Source organism: Dendropsophus ebraccatus, chromosome 13 (genome assembly GCF_027789765.1).
Source record: "Dendropsophus ebraccatus isolate aDenEbr1 chromosome 13, aDenEbr1.pat, whole genome shotgun sequence".
Lineage (NCBI taxonomy): Eukaryota > Metazoa > Chordata > Amphibia > Anura > Hylidae > Dendropsophus > Dendropsophus ebraccatus.
This window is the reverse complement of record NC_091466.1, coordinates 55,701,709-55,729,355: the sequence shown is the minus strand read 5'-3', so window position 1 is coordinate 55,729,355 and position 27,647 is coordinate 55,701,709. Positions and strand designations below refer to the sequence as shown.

General features: G+C 43.6%; 2 protein-coding genes across 7 annotated transcripts in view; both read left to right on the top strand.

Moving 5' to 3' along the window:
• The window catches only part of LOC138771136 (aspartic and glutamic acid-rich protein-like), an 88,518-nt gene that overhangs the window by 46,553 nt on the left and 14,318 nt on the right, over nt 1-27,647 (top strand). For 3 of the 5 annotated variants that reach the window (XM_069950628.1, XM_069950629.1, XM_069950625.1), the window contains exons 1-2: nt 26,323-26,425; nt 26,630-26,753. In XM_069950628.1, coding sequence (XP_069806729.1) covers nt 26,670-26,753 — 84 coding nt within the window. In that variant the 5' untranslated portion in view covers nt 26,323-26,425; nt 26,630-26,669. Of the gene's footprint in view, nt 1-26,322; nt 26,426-26,485; nt 26,532-26,629; nt 26,754-27,647 lie in introns of those variants that run through there. The other 2 variants (XM_069950626.1, XM_069950627.1) reach the window with 2 other exon arrangements.
• Nucleotides 3,868-19,941, top strand: LOC138771138 (transmembrane protein 87A-like). 2 transcript variants are annotated; one of them, XM_069950635.1, is made up of 11 exons: nt 3,868-4,068; nt 6,767-6,860; nt 8,956-9,026; nt 11,116-11,222; nt 11,765-11,823; nt 12,666-12,769; nt 15,545-15,624; nt 16,524-16,585; nt 17,567-17,619; nt 19,043-19,073; nt 19,288-19,941. In XM_069950635.1, the coding sequence occupies exons 1-11, from the start codon at nt 4,049-4,051 to the stop codon at nt 19,327-19,329; spliced, it is 723 nt and encodes a 240-aa protein (XP_069806736.1). In that variant the 5' UTR covers nt 3,868-4,048; the 3' UTR covers nt 19,330-19,941. The 2 variants fall into 2 exon arrangements, with proteins under 2 accessions (XP_069806736.1, XP_069806735.1); XM_069950634.1 differs by lacking the exon at nt 8,956-9,026 and adding an exon at nt 7,384-7,457 and having other exon boundaries at nt 3,869-4,068.

The window sequence follows — 27,647 nt, the reverse complement described above, 5'->3', positions numbered from 1 at the left end:
TTACCAGTCCGGGCCTGACTATATGAGTGCTATTATAATATTAGTGTACAGATCCTACGTAGACATTGTATCTGACCACTGTATAGCGGTACTTTTGGATATATGGTGCTTGTATAGTGGTAGTGTTGTACAGATCCTGTGTAGACATTGTATCTGACCACTGTATGGCGGTATTATTGGTCATATATGTGCTTGTATAGTGGTAGTGTACAGATCCTATAGCTAGTATCTGACCACTGTATGGCAATATTTTTGCATATATAAGTGCTTGTATAGTGGTAGTGTTGTACAGATCCTATGTAGACATTGTATCTGACCACTGTATGGCGGTATTATTGGTCATATATGTGCTTGTATAGTAGTAGTACACACATGATCATGTCATTAGGTAAATCCTAGCTATTTTATTTTTCTTGTATTGTTCATAGTGTAATTTACAAATGAATGTGAGAAGTGATAGTTGGCTCCATCCTAGGTGTTGTGTGACATTGTGTATTTTCTAATAGTAAATGTAGGAGACAGCACTTCTTGTGAAAAAACGTGATTTTTTATTCACATCAGACGCGACGTTTCGACTGGTACTTCAGCCTTTCTCAAGCGTACCAGCCGAAACGTCGTGTCTGATGTGAATAAAAAATCACGTTTTTTCACAAGAAGTGCTGTCTCCTACATTTACTATTGGATTGAAGCCGAACGGAAGGGTCCTGTGCGGTGAGACGTGCACTCCATCTAAATATTCTTATCATTTTTTTCCATTTTTTCCAGTGCTGTCCCAGTTTGATTTTTATATGATTGTGTATTTTCTGTCATATGGCAGGGATTATATTGAATATGGGCTGCTGGGATATCACTGCCGCACCTGCTATTTAGTTCCCGTCCAGCCCTGCTCCTAGGTCTGGATGAGTCCCGTACACTAGGTTCCATACCTACTCTAACTTAGGGGTTATCCAGGATAAGAATAAACACAGCTACTTTCTTGCAAAAACAGCACCAGCTTTGTCCTCAGGTTGTGTGTGGTACTACAATTCACTACTGCTAAACCTGAGCCAAACTGAGGACAGGAGAGGTGCTGTTTCTGGAAGAAAGCGGACATGTTTTTCTAAGCCTGGATAAGACTTTAGTCGCCTTCTGACATGAGTCGCTCACCTTCAAGCACTGCACTTGTCTGGTTATTCTGATATCTATTTATTGCGTTTTTATGAGAGAGAAAAGTAGATTTAGAGCCCTTTGTACTGGGTGCCTTTCTTAGTCTGGCCTCTCCCCATTGACCTTTCTAGCACGGGAGACCCCACCAGGAGCAATAACTCCAGCCAGCTTAGCTCAATGGATCACTAAGGCACGCAAGCTCCCTCACCACGTCAAGGTGAAGGCACAAAGAGGGAGCCCTCCCACCCTCCCACAAGCTCTACAAAGTCTTACGTAGCTTGTGCTTAACCAGAATTTTAGTTAAGTTTAAGTCTAGTTGGCTTAGTTGGTTTAAGTCTGGTCTAGTTTAGATTTAAGTCCAGTTAAGATTTAAGTTAAGTTAATTTAAAATTTAGATTGGAGCAGAGATCAGTTGAGGTGATGCTCTACATGTAGATATCGTCATCATCATTATCAGCATCTTCTTTGTCAGTAATGACGGGATGATATTGATTTGACCACTCCGGGCACACAAAGCTGAACTTATTAAAGATTTGCTGATCTTCAGGTTTGATGACATTTGGTGGTTCAGCAAATTTCATAGGTTCTTCAGCATTGAGGTCAACAGAGGATGTTATCATGATTGGTGGTGGAACAATTCTCCCGGCTTCCACGTCCTCCCAATTGATATCCGAGAAGAATGGATGGCTCCTGATGTCCTCTTTGACTCCCAGCCGCTCGAACTGGTCTTTACGCAGCAGGCTTTTTAAGATGGTAACTGCGTCGTCAGTAAGGGACTTTGGGTAGTCTGGAGTATGAAACAGGACAGAGATTTCTGTTTCGGTCTGGTCTCTTCCATAAAATGGACGCTTGAAGGTCAAGAGATTGTAGAGGATGACGCCAATGGCGAAATAGTCGACTCCTCTCCCATGTAGCTGGCGTTTTATCATCTCTGGGGCTGCATATCCTGGTGTACCTCCGCACACAGTTCTGGTCAGGCTATACGCATTTGTCACAGCAAAGCCGAAATCTGTTATTTTTATGTGTCCTTCTCTGGTGAGAAGTATATTTTCTGGCTTCAGGTCCCGATGGATAATATTTCTTCTGTGCAGGAACTCTGTGCCACATACCACTTCGGCTGTGATGAACTTTACTGTGTCGGTATCAAGAGGCGAGTGCTTTTTGACAAATTCAAACAGGTCCCCTCCGGTGGCCAGTTCCATCACATAACAGGCAAAGTTCGGCGTGTGAAAGGCGGCCAAGCCATGGATCAAGTATGGGCTTTCATGAGATAGTTGCAGGATATGGCGTTCTTTAAAGCTGACATGCCTCTTCTCTGTCACTTTAATGGCAACACTTTCAGTGCGGATGATGTCTTTTGCCAAGAGGACTTTACCGAAGGTTCCTTCTCCCAGTGAATGGTAGAAGGTGAAGCAGTCCAATGTTAGGGGGACTGTAACAGGTGAGGTCTCTTTAGAGTTGTCAGGGTCTTCTTTGGATGATGGATTCCTGATGTTACTGGGTCCTGGCATTTCACAGGAACGTTCTTCATTGAGTTTAGATGTTCCTCTCCATTTTGAATTAATGATCCATTCCCAACATTTTTGCAGTTGGGCTAAGAACGGGATCTTGGCACTTTTCTTGGCTTCGTGGTCCTTCTTCGGTCCGTCGTGGTCCTTCTTCGGTCCGTCGTGGTCCTTCTTCGGTCCTTCCTCTTCGGTCTCCTGTTGATGCTTCTCTTCATATCGTGCCATATAGTGCTGGGCATACAGGACCTCCATGCTATGAATCCGGTCACACAATTCCTGATATTCTTCTTCCATGGCTATTTGGCCCACATAGTGCAAGGCACATATGTCATCCATGTTGTAGCTTTGGTCATACCATCGTTGGTAGTTCTCTAACGTGGCTTCTTGTTCAGCGTAGTATAGGGCCCTCAAGTCATCCAGGTTGTGGTACTGGTCACACAGTAGTTGGTGCTCCTGCAGTATGGCTTCCTGTATACGGCTAACTGTTACAAAGGAAAAGGATAGATGTGAATTAATAGAAAGAGGTCATATAGGGCATATAGGAGGCTTATTATTACAGAGTGGACACAGAGAGGTAATAATACTACAGAGGGGGCAAAGAGGGGTCCTAATTCCACTGAGGGGACGCAGCATGTCATAATACTACAAAGGGGGCACAGAGGAGATTGTATAGGACAGAGGGGGCTCCGAAGCATCCTATTATTACAGTGGGGGCAGAGACAGCTTTACTACTACACAGAAGGTATAGTGGATCCAAATATCAAAGAGGGGCCCTAGTACTAAAGAGGGGACACAGAGGCATTGTTATAATACAGGTACATCCTAATAACACAGAGGGGGCAAAACAGGTCCAAGTGCTATAAAGGGGGCACAGAGGGGTCATTATACCTCCCAGGGGGGGATGGGGTTAGTGATGTTACAGAGAGGGAAAGCGGGAAACATTGCAAATAGGTGTGAAATTCCGTCCCTAATTTCTGGCCATATGCCATGTACTGCCGTTTTAATGCCCTTTTGTCACCGAGGAAACCACAATGAATGTACACTGCAATACATTACTTTTACTATACATTTATCATAGTATTGCAGTATATTGTACTAGCTGAGTCTGTTGGGAATGGAAAGTGGAATCTGATTGGTTGCTAGGGGCAACTGAGACAGTATCACTTCCCACCATGTTTGATAAATCTCCCCCAATGTTCTTTATCCTGTATGGTGAACGTGGGGCACGAAAACATCCACACATCCCACAATAAAAGTGAAAAATGATGATAAACTCCCATGGACAGCAGCTTCAGTTTATATTCCTGGGATATAAAAGATGGCCGCCTGCCTCACGCATCCCTAGGAAGACGAGTAAAACCGATCAACAAGGCCCCAAATACTAAAATTACCTAATGGGGTGGGGACAACAAAGGTGAGTGGTTCACAGGACACCATGCAGCTTACAGCCACTACTGGAGGGGGTAACTACTGTGTGGGGGCGCTATTCCCATGAATCAGCCCCACTGTGTGTGTTCTATGGAGTCCTAAGGATGCATGTACAATTCCAGTTGTTGGTCCTACCTGTGGCGTCCATCAGAGGGATGATGATGCTGTGGCTGGAAGATTTCCTCTTCTTACATGTCATCCGGGCCCAGGCACTTTGCAGGCAGGCTAAGACACGGTTCTTTCTTGGCTTCTTGGTTGTAGTTGGCTGCTCCTGACCGTCATCATCATCATCATCTCCTCTGTCCTTGTCTCTCCTCTCGTCCTCTCCATAATTCTTCTCCTTCTCTTCTGTGTCTCCTTCAAGATGATTCCTCTTGTTTTTTGCCTTCATTTTAAGTTGTGGTCAAATCTATATCGATGATCCAATCCAAGTGATGATATCAGTAAGTGAGAGCGATCCCTCCCATGTATCTCTGCTGAGCGGCAGTTATCAACTGACGGAATGTTACCTGTGCAGCTAAGTGTACAATGTCTGTGTGATGTCATAGCCTTTCCTTTGTGATGTCATCAGCTTTCCTTTGTGATGTCAGTGATCAACAGAGTTCCATAGTCTTGTGAGTGAGGAAAGAAATGCACCAACAATATGTGGATAATGTGTATAGATAGATAGATAGATAGATAGATATTCTATTATTGGAAAAGAAAAAAATTGATTTGTTCTACATAAAAATAAAGAGTTTCTGTCTCGGTATCATGTTACATAATCTGTGTATCTTATTGTATAAATGGCCGAAGCAGAAATAGGCCAATAGAATTTGGTTACCCGCTGTTCTCATGTATTTTATGAAGTTATTAAAAATTTTAAAAATCAGGCATTTTTGTTAGAAGTTTTATATTAAGATATATAAAGATTTTTTTCTGCCAATTAATCCCATTTTACTGAGACTGTTCTTCTTACTGACCCCCTATTTATATATACACAATGATGGGGGGCTGTGCTGTGTGTCTCTGTAAATCTTTTACTTACAAACAAATTATTACAACAATTATAATAACAACAATAGTATAAATACCGTATAGCTGTAGGGTGTAGAGACAGTATATACAAGTCCACCCAGGTATTAGCTGCTCCAGCCTCATTCTCCCCATACACATCAGTGTAATAACAGCCACATGTGCAAACCACAACCACACTAATAACCCTCCTAACCTCATCTGTGCACAATACCCAACATCACATATACTAACCCCCTGGGCTGCTGGTATCGTCGCACACCAAATAACTGTGCCCACACCCAACACCACACACTAATATACAATAGTGTAGTGCTGTGTGTTACATAGGAGAGTTAGATACAGCAACTCATCTGAGTGTATCACACCAGAGGCCGTCTGGCTTCCCTCATACTCAGTGACGGACATATCACTTGTGCAGCCGCTACGGCTGCACAGGGGCCCCGGGCAACACAGGGGCCCGCCAGGCTTAGACTATGAGCCTCAGCCTAGCGGGCCCCCCCACTGCCCAGGGCATACGTACTAATGTTACAGTGTAACATCAGTATATATATATATATATATATATATATAATATATATATATATATATATATATATATATATATATACACACTGCACAGTACCACTTCTCCTGCCATGTATGCTGGGTGTAATCCTCAGTATATATACAGTGCACAGTACCACTTCTCCTGCCATGTATGCTGGGTGTAACCCTCAGTATATATACAGTGCACAGTACCACTTCTCCTGTCCTGTATGCTGGGTGTAACCCTCAGTATATATACAGTGCACAGTACCACTTCTCCTGTCCTGTATGCTGGGTGTAACCCTTAGTATATATATATACACACAGTGCACAGTACCACTTCTTCTGTCCTGTATGCTGGGTGAATAACATGGAAAACAAATGAAGCAAACATTCAGAAACAGCAGAATCTGTGATATTATAAGTTCCTGTGCAGTAATGAAGAGGATGGGAAACACAAGGGCGGACAGAGACTGCAGAGAGCATGAAGGAATGAGCAGGCACATACATGCAGCACTCTATGTCTGGGAAGAGAGAGGGGTTACAGCTATGGAGAGATTACCTCCACCGTCCTGTCCCCTGATGTGAGCCCCAGCCTGAAGTGGATCTGCTATGATTTGGAAGGTGAGGGAGACTTCCTGGGTCAGAGTACAGGGCTGTAGACCCCGCTATGCAGACCATGTCCCTCCCCCACTCCCCCTCCCACCCAGTACAGGGAGCTCTTAAACCAAAGCAATGCTCTTAAACCAAGTCACAATTTTGAAAAACTGTGAGCTCTTAAACCAAAACGCTCTTAAACCAAGTTACTCTTAAACCAAGCAACCACTGTGTGTGTGTGTATATATATATATATATATATATATATATATATATATATATATATATATACAGTGCACAGTACCACTTCTCCTGCCCTTTATGCTGGGTGTAATCCTCAGTATATATATACAGTATATTGTAAATATATACATTCTCCCTGTTCACATCTGTGTTGGAGGCTCTGTTCTATGTATGGAAAGCATTGATTTTAATGGGTATGCTGAATCCCAACTGTGCCTGTCTGTTTCATGATTCTGATTTGTGATGCAATGCCGTTCTTCGGTTATCCTAAAATTTGAATTATTTCACTTTTTTCCTTTTAGACCCAGGCTTGGGGCTACGCTGCACAAGGTTGTCATGGCTGGAGCACTGTATCTCCTCTTTTCTGGGATGGAAGGAGTTCTACGTGTAACAGGGGTAAGTATATGAAAGGGGGTTATCCAGGCTTAGAAAAACATGGCTGCACCTCACCTATTCTCAGCTTGGGTGTTTTGTAGCTCAGTTTCATTTAAGTGAATGGAGCTGAATAGTAATACCACACACAACTTGAGGACAGGGGTGGTGCTGTTTTTGCAAGAAAGTAGCTGTGTTTTTTTTTCTAATCCTGGATAATCCCTTTAAGAATGTGCTGAATCCTGTGGCACTGTGATCTGCTTGTGAGTGAATCCTGAAGACTTCATGTGTTACTGACATGCTTCACCAATGAGCAGTACTGGTGTACATCATATGCTAAAGGGAAGACTAGAACCTCATTGAAGATCCAGTAATAGAATAGATGCAGAGTGATAAAATACACAGTAATTTGAATAATCTGTTTTCATTCTCCTTTTCTGCTAACATTTAGTGTGTGATAAGTGGCGTGTGCTGTGTCATCACTACTTTCTGCATGTAGCCTGGCCCATAACATTAACACATTGTCATCTGCCTCTCTCTGCTCCAGCATTACCTCTATACAATGGCACTCATTGCAAATCTCAGCCTGTCATTTATTGATGCCTGTATTCTTTTTTGGATATCCTTTAAGTTGATGTAATACTTGTGTTGCGGCTTTACCATTTCATTAATGTGCACCATCTGCTGTTAAGACATCAACCTGGCCTTTTCTGCAATGTCTGATCAGTTTCTGGCTAGCGGGCTGCTAACACCTGGCACCCCCTCCGATTACCGGTTCGGTAGCATACACAATAGACGCTATTGGAAAGAGTCGGCTCTGTACATTATGAATGGCCACTCTGGATTAATGAAGCTCAGTTCCCGTTTACTTCATTGGGAGCTGAGCTGTGATGATAAATGTAATTCTATTTATATAGCGCCAACATATTCCATAGCACTTCTGTGGGTACATATATAGACAGAATCAGACGTTATCTACATAAACATGTAACTATCAAGTCAGACGTGAGGAGTGAGAGATTACAGCCTATGAGGTAACCCCTGCACAGTCTTTATATAATGGAAGCAGCCCGTTGCTTACGCCACCCTTGACTGTTCGATTGGCTGATTTGCCGGGGTGTCGACACTGTGCTTATCAGCCACTAAATGGGTTGTCCAGACATAGAAAAACATGGCAGCTCTCTTCCAGAAACGGCGCCACTCTTGTCTTTAATCTGGTTGTGGGTTTTGCAGCTCAGTTCTATTGAAGTAAATGGAGCTGAGGCCACACACAACATGAGGATGTGTGGTGCTGTTTAGGCAAGAAAGAATCCTGGATAACCCATTTAGTGGCCTGTCCTGACAATAAGCCATCAATGTAAAAGTCTCGGTGATGCGGCCTCCATGGACTGGAATTGCTTTCCAGCACTTGCCCCAGATCATCAATCAAATTCTAGGGGATTTGGAGGCCAAGTTAAAGGGGTATTCCCATTTCACCAAGTATAGTTATGCTTGTAGGACTGATTAAGTTAAATATTTTTGTAAATAAGTTACTTTACTTCTGATATGCTGCTCTTTCCCTCCCATTGTTGACAGTGTCTAGGCTACCGACCACCACTCTGCTCTAAAAGCAGTGTGGTATGGCAGGTGTAGGGGTGTGTGTGTATGTATAGTTAGAATGTAGATATGTAGTGTGTGTGTGTATATATATATATATATATATATATATATATATATATATTGTCAACAATAGGAGGGAAACTGATATTGGCCTGTTCAGCCAATAATCCCCGCATGTGATAACTGAATATTAGCATATGTTGGAATGCAACACATCCTGCAACACACTAGAAGGCTTCTATACGAGAACACATTTGCCTTTTGTGCTTTAGAGTGTATGTGTATGGTTATGTTTTCATGCCTCATTTTACCCTCATGTTCACTATTTTACCTATATATTTGCTCTGTTATGTCACATATTTTTATAAACCACTTCTGCTCATTGGGTGACTGGCACTTTCACGATCCGCTGCTGTTTGCTGATTCCCCCCCCCCCCCCCCCTTCTCCAGCTATAAAGCAGTGTAGAGTATCTGTATGTCTCTCCATTGTTCTTACTTCTGTCCTCCCCTCCCGGTTTAGGCGCAGTCTGATCTGTCCTCCCTGGCTTTCATTCCTCTGGCTTTTCTTGATACTGCCTTGTGCTGGTGGATATCCTTCCTTTGATGGTTTTTGTTTTGTATCCCAAAGTTGCTTTTATTTTTATTTTATTTATTTATTTATTTTTGCACCTTTAGGTCAGTGTAGCATAAAGGCAGTGGGCACAGCATGGATGAGCAGGTGATCTGACAAATCGCCATTCATATATTTTACAGTGTATCATCAGTGTATTTTATACTTTTACCCGTGTCATCAGAAAATGATGTATTTTTTTAAGTTAAAAATGTTTTTAAAGAATTTTTGGTAATTTTTTTTTATTTTTCCTTTTTTTATCCTGAAATATTGCAGTTTTCATTTTTGCCACTAGGCCTATAACTAATGAGACTTCCTGTTCTGTACAGATAATTTCCCAGCAGTGCCCTCCATATCTTAGACTGGAGGTGACACCAGTATGTAGGCATTATAGACAGGAGTACAGTGAGAGAAGACCTGTATATAGATAGTTATATACAATAGCTGCTGCTCCCCCTCCGTGTACAGCGATCTCTATAAAGGTCACTGCACATGCTTAGAAGCCTTTTTCTTATTCATCTGCGCGAATGCATAACTACATACTCTCGGACATCCAATCGCTGCTGGCCATGTAAGACACACCCCTTTGACAGTGGGGGAATGGTTAGACACTATTGTCAATTTATTCATCATAGGTTAAATAATGGTGAAAGAGTGAGTGACAGCTCTTTTTATATGCAAACTTGCACACGGATTGCTGTCAGTCACTGAGTAGGACCGCCCACTTGACTACTCGGCCAAGAATTAGCAAAGATTTACATGAATAACTATGCAAAACTATAACGATCTGCCTAGCAAATCCCGCTGTATACAGTATGCCCACCCCCCGTACTGCATACTTTGATACGAACATACAGTGTACAGGGGGGATGAGGCGCTGTTCTGTGTCACCATCGCTGTCACTGCCAATGTCACCGCTTACTGCTGCCACTTAATAGACGTCAATGTATAAACAAAAAAGTAACACCTATTTTAATGAAGTTATGTTACAAAGTAATATATATTTATTATACCAGTGTTTTAAAGCGACTCTGTACCCACAATCTGACCCTCCCCAATCGCTTGTACCGTCAAATAGCTGCTTTTAATCCAAGACCTGTCCTGGGGTCCGTTCGGCAGGTGATACAGTTATTATTCTAAAAAACAGGATCCACAGCAGATTTGATGCTGTATTCAGTTATTTAGATCAAATCTGCTGTGGATCCCCACCATCAAATATTCTGCGATACACTATGTGGTAAGCTACCCTTAAACTTGCAGCCCTGTGGGAAACTGGCATTGCCTAGAGAGCCCATGCCCTCCACCTGCACCGCCTCTGTCTCTCCTCCCCATTAGGAACGCCCCTGGGTAGGATTTCTCCTATTCATCACTTGTCTGAACACTGCACATGGCTCTTAACAATCCAGCACATGTGCAGTGTTCAGTCAGATTATGAATGGGAGAAATCCTGCCCTGGGGCATATCTAATGGTGAAGAGGCTGGGGAGGTGTCACAGGCCTAGGGCGCACACACTCTAGGCCACTCCAATTTGACACAGGGCTGCAAGTTTAAAAGTTGTGTTTTTTTCGGACAGTAACTGCATCACCTGCCGAACGGACCCCAGGACAGATCTTAAAAGCAGCTTTCCAATGGTACAAGCGGTTTGGAGGGGGCAGATTGTGGGTACAAAGTCGCTTTTAAAAAGTTTCTCTCTGGAGTACCCCTTTAACATAGTAAATAACTAAGAACATTGTCATGCTTCTACAGCAGATGTCAGTGTTGCTGTCTATGGTGCTACTGGCTCATTGTCTGAACTTAAAGGGTTTCTCTCTATGTACTCTCCCACCTGATCTAACACTGGGCCTATAGAGATGAATGTTAGAGGGCTGTTACATACTCCTGCCCAGCATGTTGTGTCTCTCTATGCACCATCAGATCCAGCAGGAGAATACAGCTAGACTCCTTTAATTGCTCATTGACCAGACAATTTTGCAAAAGTAAACTATAGCGCCCTCTTATGTTAGAATAGCCAGCTCTTTAGAAATGTCACTAGCACAAATGTTTCTGCATTTCCTTAACCTACTGGCACATCTTCATAAGCCTAACTCAGACCATGAAGCTGCTGACGCTGAGAAGGAACGTGGTCAAGCTGTCTCTGTACAGACACTTCACAAACACCCTGATCCTGGCTGTAGTAGGTATGTGTGTTCATCTGCTTATTGCTAATATATGGAACCACAGAGAGAACCGAGATCCTGCTCATAGTGTCTGAAAACGTGACTGAAAAAGGGGGCCATTTGGTTACTGTATGCATTATAATAAATGGCAGTCCATTGCAAGTCTACAGAATGTAAGGGACTGATTAGCAGCCTAGTTATAATTCCCTGCACAGTTAGTAACCGACCGCATTACTTTGCATGGAAAACTGTTGACGGGGTTGTAGTGTTGACCTCTTACAGAACTCTCGGCATCATAATTTATGATGATGCCGGGAGCTCTGTAACAGCTTAAGTTCTATGCTGCTGAACTGACACAGCTGTGTCAATACAGGGGAATGGAGCTTTAACTGTTTTGGAGCTCCCGGGATAAGAATAATTATATGATGCCGAGACTTCCGTAAGAGGTCCAGAGGTGAGTCTGTGATGGATAGTCAGCTTACGGACAATATGATATATCACGGACGTGTGAATGCAGCTCAAGAGTTCAGATCAGCAGTGAACTTTTTCTATTTCTCTTTTAGCATCAATCATTTTTATCATCTGGACCACAATGAAGTTCCGCTTTGTCGACTGTCAGTCGGTGAGTTTTGACGCTAATGATAGGCGTGTAAAAGGATTATATAATTTCGGTAGTGTATGACTAATAGCTGACAGGTCCTCTTTAAGTAGCAATGCTGTAGCAGACCTCAAATGATACTGTTATTTCTTTGACTAAATTGATTATTGGGTTACTATTCACCTTGTCAGTTGTCGCTTAACCCCGGCACTATCCAATCAGATCTGAAGGCGTAATGCTGCGTAAGGTAAACTTGCTAATGTTATCTAATATTAAAATGTCCCTGTCCTTTAAAGAAAAAAACGTTTGACGTGTCGAAGAGACGTATCAAAGTGTTAGTCCCTTGATGTATGAGTGTTCAGACCCTCACCAGTTTCTGAAATGAGCTGGGAGAAGCACATGGTTGTGCGCTTAGCTCTTCAGCTCGCTATGAGCTCCATCTCACTGCACACTCCGTTATTAACCTTTTGAATCTTGTCTTATGCAGTGAGACAAAATCACAATGAGCCATGTAGTGAAGCGCATAACCTCGCCCTTTCCCCACTCAGACACTGACTGATCAGAATTTTTGACATCTTTTTCCTAATGACAGTGACACTTTACGTTTGATGTAAACCTATGGGGGTTGCAATACAACGCTGTATGTAACTGATCAGAGAGACACTCTAGTGGGCATAGAGCGTTCATACATGAACTATCACTAGGCCCCTATTAAGTATAGTACGCAGAGGTAGCCTTACTAACCTGCTGTAATACAAATGTCAGCATTTATAGTTTTGTGATTTTTGCTCCATTGTTTGTAGAGATGGATAAATATTGTATAATTAAAGTTGCAATTTGTAATGTGTATATATATTTTTGGGCAGGATTGGCGGGAGCTGTGGGTGGATGATGCCATTTGGCGCCTGTTGTTCTCTATGATCTTGTTTGTTATCATGGTTCTGTGGAGGCCGTCGGCAAACAATCAGAGGTGTGTATGACCAAATGACAGACTGCAGAGATAGGAAACGGGAGGTTAAAAAAATGAACTGTTTGTAGACCTATCAGGTGTCTGTTTTAGTAAATGTTCTAGTAAAAAAAAAAAATCTCTTTAGCCTGTTTACCTTTGAGGGCATACATAATGTTGCATAACTTTAGGGTAGTGTTCACACTGGAGATATTTTGCGCCTATGCAGAATGAGCACTGAATCCATGTAGAATCGTTCTTTCAGCATAGTGGCAGGATTTGCACCTTTTCTGCATTTTGGGCATAAAAGGCCTTGTGGTCCATCGAGTTTTTATCTAAGAATAAATATGTTTATCCTAGGCAGGTTTACTTTCACTTTAATTTACCATCCACATCTGCTGAAGGTTTGCTCCAAGTACTAAAGTACTCAGTCATTAAAATAATAAATGTTTACATCCTTATATTCTCCCAATAACCTCAGAATGGCTAGATTTTACATTTTTAAAGGGGTTATCCAGAATTAGAAAACAATGTAATAACCTACTTGCAAAAACTGCAAACAGATCACTGATCTCAGGGAGATCAGCCAAAGAGGACACTGTTTAACCCCTTAAGGACAGAGCCAATTTCGATTTTTGTGTTTTCGTTTTCCCTCCTTGTGCTTAAAAGGCCATAGCAGTTGCATTTTTCCACCTAGAGACCCACATGAGCCCTTATTTTTTGCGTCACTAATTGTACTTTGCAATGACAGGCTGAATTTTTGCATAAAGTGCACTGCGAAACCAGAAAAAAATTCAAAGTGTGGTGAAATTGAAAAAAAAAAAAACGCATTTCGTTTATTTGGGGGAAATGTGTTTTTACGCCATTCGCCCTGGGGTAAAACTGACTTGTTATATATGTTCCTCAAGTCGTTACGATTAAAACGATATAGAACATGTATAACTTTGTATCTGATGGCCTGTAAAAAATTTAAACCATTGTCAACAATTATACGTCACTTAAAACCGCTCCATTCCCAGGCTTATAGCGCTTTTATCCTTTGGTCTATGGGGCTGTGTGAGGTGTCATTTTTTGCGCCATGATATGTTCTTTCTATCGGTACCTTGATTGCGCATATACGACTTTTTGATCGCTTTTTATTACAATTTTTCTGGATTTGATGCGACCAAAAAAGCGCAATTTTGCACTTTGGGATTTTTTGCGCTGACGCCGTTTACCGTGCGAGATCAGGAATGTGATTAATTAATCGTTTGGGCGAATACGCACGCGGCGATAGCAAACATGTTTGTTTATTTATTTACTTTTATTTATAACCTGGGAAAAGGGGGGTGATTCAGACTTTTATTAGGGGAGGGGGCTTTTTACTAATAATGACACTTTTTTTTTTTTTTACTTTTACACTTATACTAGAAGCCCCCCTGGGGGACTTCTAGTATAAGTGCTTTGATATCTTATTGAGATCTCTGCAGCATAGATATGCTGCAGAGATCCATGAGATCGGCACTCGTTTACTTCCGGCTGCTGCAGACTGAAACAAACGAGTGCCGAGCCGGGGACGGCGCCATCTTGGAGCGGTCCCTGGCTGGCTTCAGTTACGGAGATCACTCTTCCGGGATAACATCCCGGAGGAGCGATCTCCCCACTAGACACCAGGGATGATGCTGCGTCTGGTAATCGGATGCAGCTGTCATGTTTGACAGCTGCATCTGATTACTGTATTAGCGGGCACGACGATCGGACCGTGCCCGCTAATATCAGCGGTCCCGGGCTACAAGTGGCACCCGGGACCGCCGCGGTTCAGAGCGGGGTCGCCGCGCGGCCCCGCTCTGAACTCCCTTACCGGCATCAGGGCGTAAATTTACGCCCGATGTCGTTAAGGGGTTAAAGGACTGCTGTTTTAAAGCACTCAATACAGTGAAATCCTAGGTGCATTGCCCCCTGGGAAACATCAATATGCAAAATAGTCTGCAGAGGCTTAGTTAAGAGTCTCAAAACATGGGACTAGCCAGATATCCCTCCAGGGAAGGACCTGGCAAAGGGGTGGCTCCTGTAGGGAAACCACCAAACCACCATATTAAGTGGCCCCTTCAGTCAAAGTACAACTCAGTTATTAGTCTGATGATATGACCTGGAAAATATCAAAGCCAGGTATCCATCCACAGACGGCTGTTTCGGGGAGTTTCCCCTCATCAGTGCGGCGTAGGATCCTGGCTAGGTGGGAGCAATGCCTATTAGACCAATACGGCAAACATATCACTGAACTCAGGGAGACAAGCCAAAGAAGACACTGTCGGCTGCTCAATACAGTTAAGTCTTAGGTGCATTTTACCCCTGTAAAAACAGCACCAGCCCTGTCCTCAGGTTGTGTGTGGTATTACAATTCAGCTACATTCACTTCAGTGGAACTAAGCTGCAAAACCCACACCCAACCTGAGCACAGGACAGTTGGTGTTTTTGGAAGAAGGCGGCCATGTTTTTTAAAGCCTGAATATCCCCTTTAATTGGGTGTTACCAGTTGCACTGTGCGGTTTTCGTCTAATAGGCATTTCTTTGTTGCTGAAGAGTTTGGATTCTGAACATTGGATATCACCTGTAGGTGTTTAAAGGCTAACACACCCCTTCCTCCACAATGACTAATATCATCCATGTTTGGGTATCCTCTTTTACCAAGTTTCCTTACCCCTACACAGTCACTTTTTTCCAGTTTGTAGAAGTTGGTGTGTTTTTAGTGTTTTCTAGAAATTCTCTGTGGCTGTATAGTAGACTGTATTCCTCATGACTGTTTTCCCTTTCCTCAAGGTTTGCCTTTTCACCACTTAATGAAGAAGATGATGATGAAGATGATGAACAAAAAGAACCTATGCTAAAAGAGAGCTTCGGTATGACTTAATGTATATCTGAACAGTCATAATTTGCTATATATGTCCTTGCTTATATGGTCACTAACTTAGCTGCTGGTTTCCATATTTTTTCTGTTCTCAATGTAAACTACTTTAAAGGGAACCAATCAGTCCAGTCAGGATGATATGGTTCCCTGAACTGCTGTATACAGCTCCTGCAGCAGCCGCAGTACGTACCGGCTGCAGCAGTAGCTGTATACCCGAAAAAAGGACTTTAATCCCCCGGACGCGTGACAGGCAGTGGTGGGGAAGTAGTCATCTGGGCGGCTCCCAGCCCATATCTAGCCACCGCTCTCTGCTTGTCAGGGCGCTCGGAGGGATGATTTACAGGCAGAGAGGCCAGTAAAGGCCTGTCATTCATCCCCTCAGAGCGTGCTGACAGGCAGAGAGCGGTGACTAGATACGGACGGGGAGCAGCCCAGATGACTACTTCCCCGCCGCTGCCTGTCACGCGCCCGGGGGATTAAAGTTTTTTCTTGGGGGCATGCCGTGGCTGCTGCAGGAGCTGTATACAGCTGTTCAGGGAACCATATCAGCCCTATAGACCTGGAAATTCCATATGCAGTAAAGTGGGTGACACATAAAATAAAGTGACCTGCCGCATGAATGTCAGATCTGTTACATGTCACTTTTGAGGTCTGATATATAAAGGTTTTTGCTGACTTTACTCTGTATGAATGAAAAGATGCATACTTACTTTAAATTATTTTGATAAATTGCATAAGATTAAAATATATAAACTGACTTTGTGGCGGTTTAAGACTCTCCCATATTTTTTGGGTCCTAAGTAATTTACTGCCTCTGATTAGCCAAGAACAAAGATAAATCCCTGCCATTGACACCGTTGTTTTTTTTTGTTTTTTTTTTGTATTCTATAGAAGGAATGAAAATGAGAAGCTCAAAGCCAGAAACAAATGGAAATGTGAAGGTTACTAAAGCTGTAAGTACGCATGACGCTTGAATCAAGAGAAACCATCAAGAGCCAAATAGGAAAAACTTTGATCAGTTGTAAAAAATGTTCATAGGTTTTGTCAAGGAGCTGTACTGTGTCCTGTGTGTGTGTGTGTGTGTGTGTGTGTGTGTGTGTGTGTGTGTGTGGTTCAGTCAAGGATCACTCAAAAATACCTATAATGCTAACGTGCTGCTACATCACTCAGCACACTTCTGAAACATAATCATGTAGCCCAAGTCCCTGCCAGTTCACACAGAGCAAAAGCAGCGCCTATGGGAGAGCTTGCGCATCTCCGATTCCGTTGCATTTTGCTCAAAGAATTTACCTTTCAATTTTTTGAGCGTAAATGACAAAAGCGGAGGCAGGTGATCGAGCTCACCTATTGACACACTGTGTGAGACTGAGGCAGGCGGGATTCCGCAGAGGAGAGTTCTGCTGCTTTTGCGCCATGTAAACTGGCCCACACTTTATGTAACTAAGGCCCAACTGGGTGTCTTCCTTTCAGCAAGTAGTCACGGTCACCAGGCGTGTCAGCGCTGTAATCACGCCCCTCTGGACACAATTTAAATCGATGTGATCTCCATGACGTCACTGAAAGGCGGGCTTTCTCGTCACCCAGGCGCGAAGGCTCATCTCTTGGTGACATCATGGAGATTACAGCTCTTTGAATAACTCCTAGGGGAGCGCGATTACAGCGCTGACACATCTGGTGGCCATGACTACTTGCTGAAAGGAAGACACCCCAATGACTAGTTGGGCCTCATTTACATAGAGCGCAGGACTTTATAAATGTAAGTTTGCAGGTTATACCGGGCAGAGACACGGCTACTTGAATATGTTTCGGAAGTGTGCTGGGTGATGTAGCATGACCTGTGGTCATAGTATCAGAGCCACTTTAATGATCTGAAAGGGTTTACACTGCCTTGTGAAATGATATTTCAGTTTAAGAATCCCTTGTGTTTTCTATAGGAGGAGGATTTGAAGTGGGTAGAAGAGAACATACCTTCATCTGTTACTGATGTGTGAGTATTTCTAGTTTACAATAAATGTAAAGTTGATTCGTGTTTCCAGCTTTGCCTGCGTTAGATGAACTTTTAACATCCATCCTGTAGAGCCTCCCCCCAAGAAAAGAGCGGCAGTGATGCATGCACACTGGTTCCCCATTAATTCTGTAGGAGAGCTGAGTACAATACTCTGCTGTCTCTGGCACTCCCATGAAGAATTGACCACAGTGTGCAGGAAAAAGCTGGATCCAGTCCTGGAAAACTGGGAACCTGTCAGCTGGGATGACTGTGCCGAGCCCGCCCGACCCCCTGGTGGAGCCCCAGATACTTACCCTTTCCTGCAAGTCTTGCTCCTGGACCCAGTCCCGCGACGGAGATCTCGCCGTCAAAAGCCATGTGTGCGCTCAGCAGAGATGAGTCCGATGCCCATAGAGTATGTCGGCTCCAGTCATTCTCTACGGGCATCGGACTCATCTCAGGTAATTAGCATACAGCGCGTGCACGGCTTGGGGCGCTGATATCTCCGTCCGAGGACCGGGTCCAAGAGCGAGACTTGCAGGAAAGGGGAGGTATCTGGGGCTCGGCGTTGTCCTCCCGGGTGACAGGTCCTCTTTAAACATTACAAGCAGTGGAGCCATCCTGATTGAGTTTGTTTATTTTATAGGATTATATAATACTCTTTAAAGGCATAGTGCGGCGCTAAACAATTATTCACAAAATAACACACATTACAAAGTTATACAACTTTGTAATGTATGTTATGTATGTGAATGGCCCCCTTCCCCGTGTTTCCCCCCCACCCACGCTAGACCCGGAAGTGTGGTGTATTATACTCACCGCATCTCATGTCGACCCTCGTCTGGCATCTTGGGACAATGATGTCATCTTCGAGAGGCCGACCGAACCACTCCATCCGTCCCTCATGCCGACCCCCCTCTGCCGCATCATAACTGTGCTCAGCCGCGATTGGCTGAGCACAGTTATTCTCAGCCAATCGCGGCTGAGCTGCTGATGACGCAGCATAGGGGGGCCAGCATGAGGGACGGATGGAGCGGTTCGGCCGGCCTCCCGAAGACTGTCATTGTCCCAAGATGGCGGACGGGGGTCGACACGAGATGTGGTGAGTATAATGCACCACACTTCCGGGTCTAGCGTGGGTGGGGGGAAACACGGGGAAGGGGGCCATTCACATACATAACATACATTACAAAGTTGTATAACTTTGTAATGTGTTATTTTGTGAATAATTGTTTAGCGCCGCACTACCCCTTTAAAGCAAACCGAGATCTGCATGACTTGTAATGTACTGTAGAATAGATCCATATTCCCTGGGGGATAGCTTCACGAACTCCGATGCACAAAGCAGATAGTTGTGCAGAAGTGTACCAGTAGGAATCCAGTGTAACCTCTTGTGAATGACAGTTTTGTGCTTTACTTGCAGAGCTCTCCCCGCGTTATTGGATTCAGACGAGGTCAGTATCTTCCATTTATATATCTGGCTGCAAAAGCAGAACTCATGGCAGTCATGTGCTCGGCTTTTGAGAGACATCCCGCCCTTACCATAGGGAACTGAAACGAATCATCCTGTAACTCATTTCTACTTATTCATATTCAACTTGTTAGGCTCAAAATAAGTTTGAGGAACTTTTAAAAAAAATTCACAAAGTCTATTTTTTTTTTTATTAGGAGAGGATGATCACGCATTTTGAAAGGTCTAAGATGGAGTGAAGACATGGAATGATGTTAGACACAACAGACGGGTTGCTGGATGGGACAGCATACTGGATATTACAGAATAGCTGGCCACTATTGAAGGAAAAGACTTCCCTCGGAACTAATCCTTCACCTTTCAAATCCTGATTATTTTAACAAGGTCAAAGCGGCTGCCCCATCTATATAACACTGTTCTCTGGAGCAAGAAACAAGATCCTCGCCCAATGTCTTGCAAATGAAAATCCTTTAAAATCTCCGGTGTGGACAAGAGTGATGTCTGGACTGGAACCGACAAGTCTTTACAGAACTTGCACTTTAGTTACATGTGTTCTTAATTTAATTTAAAAGAAGAGAGAGAGAAAAAAAAAAATCTAAGACTTGCCGCACTATCATTGTGTATAGGCGGCTAGCTGATTTTTTGGGTGATCCTTTATGTGGGGTATTTGTACATTTTTATTCTTTTTCTGGGTTATTCAGTTTACAAAACTCATGCTTACAATTTTACTTTTAACCGTTTCCTTCAGCATCCAAAGAATCATTGTAATCCTGACAGCTGGGTGTTTACTCGGACTATAAGGGTGGGTTCAGACTACGGAATTCTCGGGGATAAATTCTGCGGAATACCATTGCCTGTACACGGTCACGGCCGCGCGCCTTTCCACCGGTTCCATAGACACCATTCTGTGGGCCGTCTGACACGTCAATTCTTTCGGCGGATAGCTTAATCAGCCGGCCCATAGAATGGTGTCTATGGGGCTGGCGGAAAGGCGCGCGGCCGCGAGCGAGTTCAAGTGGCGGAATTCCGCAGAATTTATCCGCCGGAATTCCGCAGAATTTATCCGCAAGAATTCCGTAGTCTGAACCCGCCCCAAAAGCTTGTTTGTGCATGAAGATATAATGCAGCTCGGCAGGGTACACTGACATGGGTGAAAAAAACAAATTGCTGTGATATGATTGGTTGCTAAAGGGACTGGTTTAATGGCCCTGTTACCCAGAGCAACCAATGTCACGGTGCAAATATAAAAAAACTTTAAGAAAGTTATGATCAGTTGTGATCAGTTGGGGTCCAGGCACTGAGACCCCCGCCTATCAAAACCAAACTTTTTAAAAAATTATATTTGCACTCTGGTTGCCATGAGCAGAAATGCTTTGTTTGAGAGAGTTCTGGCCTATGATGATCATGGTGTACCAGAGAAACCTGCTGTGCAGACGTGCACAAAGCACATTTTAGACTTCAACAAATAGGACCCACACATCGGACACTGCACATACTGAGATACCGTATTGAGTTTCTGTCACAGTGGTATAGGGCACTCCACTTACATCCCTACAATGGTTAAATGCAACATGCTACCGTTATACTTTAATTGTCATAGTATAGTTTACAGGTACATCACATACACTGGAGGCCAAGAGACATCCAATTTATGAAGTGCTTGGGGTTTTCCAGAATGTAAGCCTGTATGGCCTACAGAGTAAACAGTTTCCACACAATTCTCAAACTTTTTTTTTTTTGTCATTTGCTGTTTTGATGTTTGTGCTTTTTGTCTTTTTTTTAATTAATATAAAATAACTTAAATATGTACATTGTGAATGTCTTTTATCCACTATAATTATTCTGACCTATACCATTTGGGGGATATAGGACCACTGTATTGCAGTGTACTATCACATTACTGACCACCTATTACACCCTGCCTATATCAGGGTTTAAAAGGAACCAGTCACCATGAAAATGCTACCCAAGCTATCGGCATCATGTTATAGAGTAGAAGGAGCTGAGTAGATTGATATCTATCAGTCTCTTAATGGGAAAAGATTGAGTATATCTTGTAATTTATTGATTGAAATCTCTGATGTTTCCATACACCCCTCTTTGACCATTTTATGGCATGGCATCTACACCTAACCCTTTGTGTGCCAGACTAAAATATGTGGCCCCCAGGGGGTTAAGTGAGGATGCATGCCACCCTCACATAACCCCATGGGGGCCACATTGATGTCATAATGTACCCACCCCAGCAAGGAAGGGGGTTAATTGCTGGGACGGGTTCAGTGCTGGGAGAAGAAGGGGGCCCTATTGATGCTCATCCTGATGTCTCGTCTCTTCTTCACCAGAGCCCGGCACACTGAGATACAACTGTGGTAGGCTCTGCCTCTTCAAAGATTAAGCCTCCAAAACAGGGTCTGCAGCCGGAACATTGACTGGCTGAGATTATCATGTTCCAGCATCATTTCAGCCAATCAGTGGGTAAGGCAGTGCTCAGCCACTGATCATTAGAGCATGGGTTAAGACTGGGGGTAGGTTAACCATCCCCTGGTCCCCAACCAACCTCCCCACCAACTCTGTGTGCCGTGTCTGCCACCCGCTCCAGCAAGGGGGGTTTTGACCACAACACAAACTTCAGCATTGAAGTCCATGTTCGAGTCTCAAAGACACTTTCACACTTAAAGGCAAGAACGCCACTGGCGCTTTTTGTGAAGTTTTGTTGGGGGGGGCATAAAAAACGCCCAATAATACCCATGTGTGAGAGCACCCTTAGTGTGCCAAGTAGTTTACTTTATTACCAGCAAAGATTCAGAAAGGATGAAAAGTTTTTCTAAGAAACGAGACAAAATGTTTTTCGGCAAATTAAAATGAGGAGGAGTAAGAAAAATATGGAAGGGGAAGGATTGGTCCGGTCTCCTTACTCACAAACTCTGTCAGGAAACAAAAGAATATGCAGGATTCATGGAAGTTTAGAATTCACAGAAATTTTTAATAATCACAATTTTCAGGAGTTTCGGAAAAGATCAAATCAGGGATTCTGGAAGGAACTTTAAGCCGTTTAAGCAATTAGTGATTTAAGATCAAAATTGGGGTCACAGATTAAAATATTTTCAATTGAAACATGCTGACAAAACTGAGGATAAAAGACTCTTTAATGGTGCGTTCACACCTACAGGATCTGCAGCAGATTTAATGCTGTGCTCAGTTATTTAAATGAAATCTGCTGCGGATCGGCAGCAGAAAATCAGCTGCGGACCCGGCAAGTGTTAACGTACCCTAAGGGTGCGTTCACACCTACAGGATCCGCAGCAGATTTGATGCTGTGTTCATTTTAATGAAGTGTGAACGTACCCTGAGGTTGCACAGAGTGACTGTATTATTAGAATACAAACACTACAAGGGGGGAGACGGATTATATATGTTACATCTCTTCTGGACATGTGCCCAACAGAAAATATTGGAAAGAAATTGTGTCTATTCTGGTGGGAAAAAAAGGTATTGCAGGGAGCTCTCACCTTTTGAGAGGGCAATATTCGGGAAATAAATGGTCCAGGGGAGGAGAAGTACACTGGGTGGGCCTGGGTGAACATTGTAAGAGTGGTTTATAATTATCTGAAGGGGTCTAGGTGATTGTTGGGGCTGTGCTATATGTTCACCTGGGTGGGCCTGGGCGAATATTGGAGCTGAGCTGTATAATCATGAAAGTGGGTCTAGGTTAACACTGGAACAGTAACTATAACTATCTATGAATGCTGAGATGAAAGTTGGAACTGTGCTATTTAGCCCTCTACTTCGGCCTATGTGATTGTTGGAGCTGTGCTTTGTGATCATCTGGTTGGGCCTATGGGAATATTAGAGTAAGGCCATACAACCATCTAGGTGGACCTAGGTGAGCATTAGAACTGTGCTATATAAGTATATAAGTGGGCCCTGATGACAGGCAGAATTGTGTGGCACTATTTCTAAAGATTTAAAGGGGTTATACAGCGAAAATCAACTGATATCATAGTTATGTAATTTACTTCTATTAAAAAATCTCAAGTCTTCCCATACTTATTAGCTGCTGTATGTCCTGCAGGAAATGTTTTGTTTTCAGACTGACACAGTGCTCTCTACTGTCCTCTCTGGCCAAGACAGGAACTCTGTCTCGGTTTTCTAGGAATCCCCATAGAAAACCCTCTCCTGCTCTGGACAGTTCCTGTCTTGGCCACAGAGTTCAGCAGAGAGCACTGCGTCAGTCTGAAAATAAAACATTTCCTGCAGGACATACAGCAGCTAATAAGTATGAGAAGTCTTGAGATTTTTTTGATAGAGGTAAATTACAAATCTATATGATATCAAAGAAAAAGATTTTTGCTGGACAACCCGTTTAAGAAAATACTGGAACATCAGTATAGAATCATCTAAGAGGGTCCTGCTGAATACTGGCATCGAATGCTTGGAGAGATGTTGGAGAAAAACTGGAATACAGCTACAGACAGTATAGTTTGAGATGATGCTAACACTTTTTTAAGGAGAATCCTTAAAATAGGAATAGACAGGAAATTTAGGCAGAAGGAAAGAAATGCAGAGGGTCAGGTATTAAAGAAGGAAGAAGAGTTACCCCCAAGTGATAAGATTTACCCCCAAGGACTAAGATCCCACAGCAGCTCCTTCCCAGATCAGATCCCACAATAACAATGTGACTGACCTGTATGTCCCAGTTATTATGCAGCCTTCTCAAATATAAGTGCCCCCTGTAGCCATTAGTAATGCCCCTTCCCCAGTAATATGGACCCCTGTAGCCATTAGTAATGCCCCTTCCCCAGTAATATGGAGCCCTGTAGCCATTAGTAATGCCCCTTCCCCAGTAATATGGAGCCCTGTAGTCATTAGTAATGCCCCTTCCCCAGTAATATGGACCCCTGTAGCCATTAGTAATGCCCCTTCCCCAGTAATAGTGCCCCCTGTAGCCATTAGTAATGCCCCTTCCCAGTAATAGTGCCCCCTGTAGCCATTAGTAATGCCCCTTCCCCAGTAATATGGAGCCCTGTAGTCATTAGTAATGCCCCTTCCCCAGTAATATGGAGCCCTGTAGTCATTAGTAATGCCCCTTCCCCAGTAATATGGAGCCCTGTAGTCATTAGTAATGCCCCTTCCCCAGTAATAGTGCCCCCTGTAGCCATTAGTAATGCCCCGATTCCCAGTAATATGGAGCCCTGTAGCCATTAGTAATGCCCCGATTCCCCAGTAATATGGAGCCCTGTAGCCATTAGTAATGCCCCTTCCCCAGTAATATGGAGCCCTGTAGCCATTAGTAATGCCCCTTCCCCAGTAATATGGAGCCCTGTAGCCATTAGTAATGCCCCTTCCCCAGTAATATGGAGCCCTGTAGCCATTAGTAATGCCCCTTCCCCAGTAATAGTGCCCCCTGTAGCCATTAGTAATGCCCCTTCCCCAGTAATAGTGCCCCCTGTAGCCATTAGTAATGCCCCTTCTCCAGTAATATGGATCCCTGTAGCCATTAGTAATGCCCCTTCCCCAGTAATATGGAGCCCTGTAGCCATTAGTAATGCCCCTTCCCCAGTAATATGGAGCCCTGTAGCCAGATATAATGCCCCCATTTCCAGTGGTAATGTTACCAGTAGTCAGTAATAATGACCCTGTAGCAAGTAATAAAACTCTTGCAGCCAGTAACAATGCTCTATAACCCACGTTCCCTCATAATAACATCCCCTATTGCCAATAATGAAATAATAATACCCCTGTAGCTAGATATGCCGCCTGCAGCCAGATAGTTGTCCCTGTAGACAGATAGGCCCCCTATAGCCAGTGGTAATGCCTCAGTAGCTAGATACAATGCTCCCTACAGCCAGATACAACACCCCATTTAACCAGATATGCCCCCTATGACCAGATGCAATGCCCCCTGTAGCCAGCTATGCCCCATATAACCCAAAACAATGCCATGCAAACAGAAAGAAAGTTACACTTCCCACCAATCCAACACTGTCCCTCCTGCAGCCAGATACAATGCCCCTATAACCAGATACAATGCCCCTATAACCAGATACAATACCCCTATAACCCGATACAATGCCCCTATAACCCGATACAATGCCCCTATAACCCGATACAATGCCCCTATAACCCGATACAATGCCCCTATAACCCGATACAATGCCCCTATAACCCGATACAATGCCCCTATAACCAGATACAATACCCCTATAACCAGATACAATACCCCTATAACCAGATACAATACCCCTATAACCAGATACAATACCCCTATAACCAGATACAATACCCCTATAACCAGATACAATGCCCCTATAACCCGATACAATGCCCCTATAACCAGATACAATGCCCCCGTAACCAAACACAATGGGAGGCATTTATTAAGTCCGGCGTTTTTTACGCCGGACGTAAAAATGCCCCCGCAGCTCCGGCGCTACGGAGATTTATGTAGAGGCGGACTGCCTCTACATAAATCCCGTGCGCGCCGTTGCGCACCGCCGAAAACCTACGCCAGCTGAGGATTGGAGTAGGTTTTCTGCGTACATTTTGGCGGAACGGATGATAAATCGCGCGGACTCTGAGTCCGCGCCCTCCGTTCCGCCCACTCTCCGCCCCTTTTCCACCCCCTTTCCGCCCCCTGGCGTACTCGGCGGAAAGTGCCGATTTGCAAATATTTTATCCGCAAATCCGCCATTTTTGCTTAAAAAAAGACGCAAATCGGCACTTTCCGCCAAAAATCATCCATTCGCCGGATGATACATGTGGCCCAATGTGTTCTTTAACCATATACATTATGGCTCCTATACCCAGATACAGTGGCCCCTGAAGCCAGAAACAATGCCCTTTGTAGCTAGAGAGGCTCTCTGTCGCCATATACAATAACAATAGTAGTTAGATATGCCCCTGTAACCAGATGCAATGCCCCATATTGTCACAGGCTGAAGTGTATTGAGTGTAGGGGACTGGACTTCTCTATACACATATGTGTTATAATGGCCGCCTATGGCAAACTGTGCACAATAGTCAAGATGAACCTGAGCACTAAACCCCAAAAGAGACCTGAACCCTACACAGGCAGAGCAGGCAGGAAAGTAGCTGCAGATATGTAATAATAATCACTTATTACCCTTATATAAAACTATTAATACTATAGTAATTATATGGGACAAACTATTCTTATAGGAAGGGACTGAAACCTTTTGCTTGATGTTTTTTTTTTTTTTTTATAGCAACATTATCAAATACCAGTATAAATCATAATAAAATACTACAGCCGAGCGCATACACCAAGATTTTATTCACCCTAATTCCTGCCAATGGCCAACTGTTCATTGTATGGTTAGTACAAGTGTTTGTATCAAGATGTTTAAATAAAGATTATTGAAAATCATGATGTAATTTGTTTACAAACCGGACCCTTCAGAGCTTTATTAGGAGTTGGACTGTAAGTACACACATCCATTGGCTCCTGGTATTTTTTTTGTTATTTTCTATTTTTAATCAGTTTTCTCCATGTAATCTTTTATTCTCTCACACACATAGGCGATTTGTGCGAGATTGGTGATAGAAGAGATTTGGAGACATGGAGGAAGAGCTGACCATCATCTACGGCGAGGAGGACCAGTTCGTGGAGGATACGGACTTTCCCGTTATCTACGAGGAACATGTGAGTGAGAATTCCCCATCCAGTATAGCAGATAGGATACACTGTGGGATGTTTGTATAGAGATGGGGTTGTGTACATAGTGGGGTGTCCTGTCCAGGAGTATCTGTACCTGTAGATTCTCCTCCCTGATCACATGACCACATAGGTGCCCCCTCCCATAGGAGACAGTGGTGATGGGAGGAGATATGTAGAATGGGGAGCTATAAATACCTCACACCCTGTTACTTATTCCCCATGTTCAGCCATTTCCAACTGCCATTTTGCCATGTTCCATGCAGGGGGCGGGGCTTAGTTGGCCATGATAACTGCTGGGTGGTGGCTGTGGTCTATGGCCGGCCTCATGCACTGTGTGTGTTATGTGATCTCCAGCACCTCTGCTGACATAGGAAGGAATATACTCCTATAAGGTAGAGAGGGAAATCACATAGCACACATAAGCCATGGGCCTGGCCTAAGGGCACGTCCACACTTACCGGATCCGCAGCGTATTCTCCGCTGCGGATCCGCAGCAGATTTCATTTAAATAACTGAACACAGCAACAAATCTGCACGATCAAATCTGCTGCGGATCTGCGGCGGATCCTGTAGGTGTGAACGCACCCTAAGACTTTATCCAGATGTGCAGTAATATGTGACAATGCTATCACTGGATCAGGATCTACTGTGTGATCTCTAAGGTTGAATAAAAATAATAATATTATATATATATATATGGTACAATATGGGATTTGTAGTTCTGCAACTTGAAGCTCTCCTGGTTGCATAACTACAAGCCCCATCCTCATGTTGTGGTGATGGTACAAGTTGTAGTTATTCATCCAGGATGCAGAAGTACAACTCCCATGATCATGTTGTGGGGACAAAACGTTATGGGATTTGTAGTTCTGCAACTTG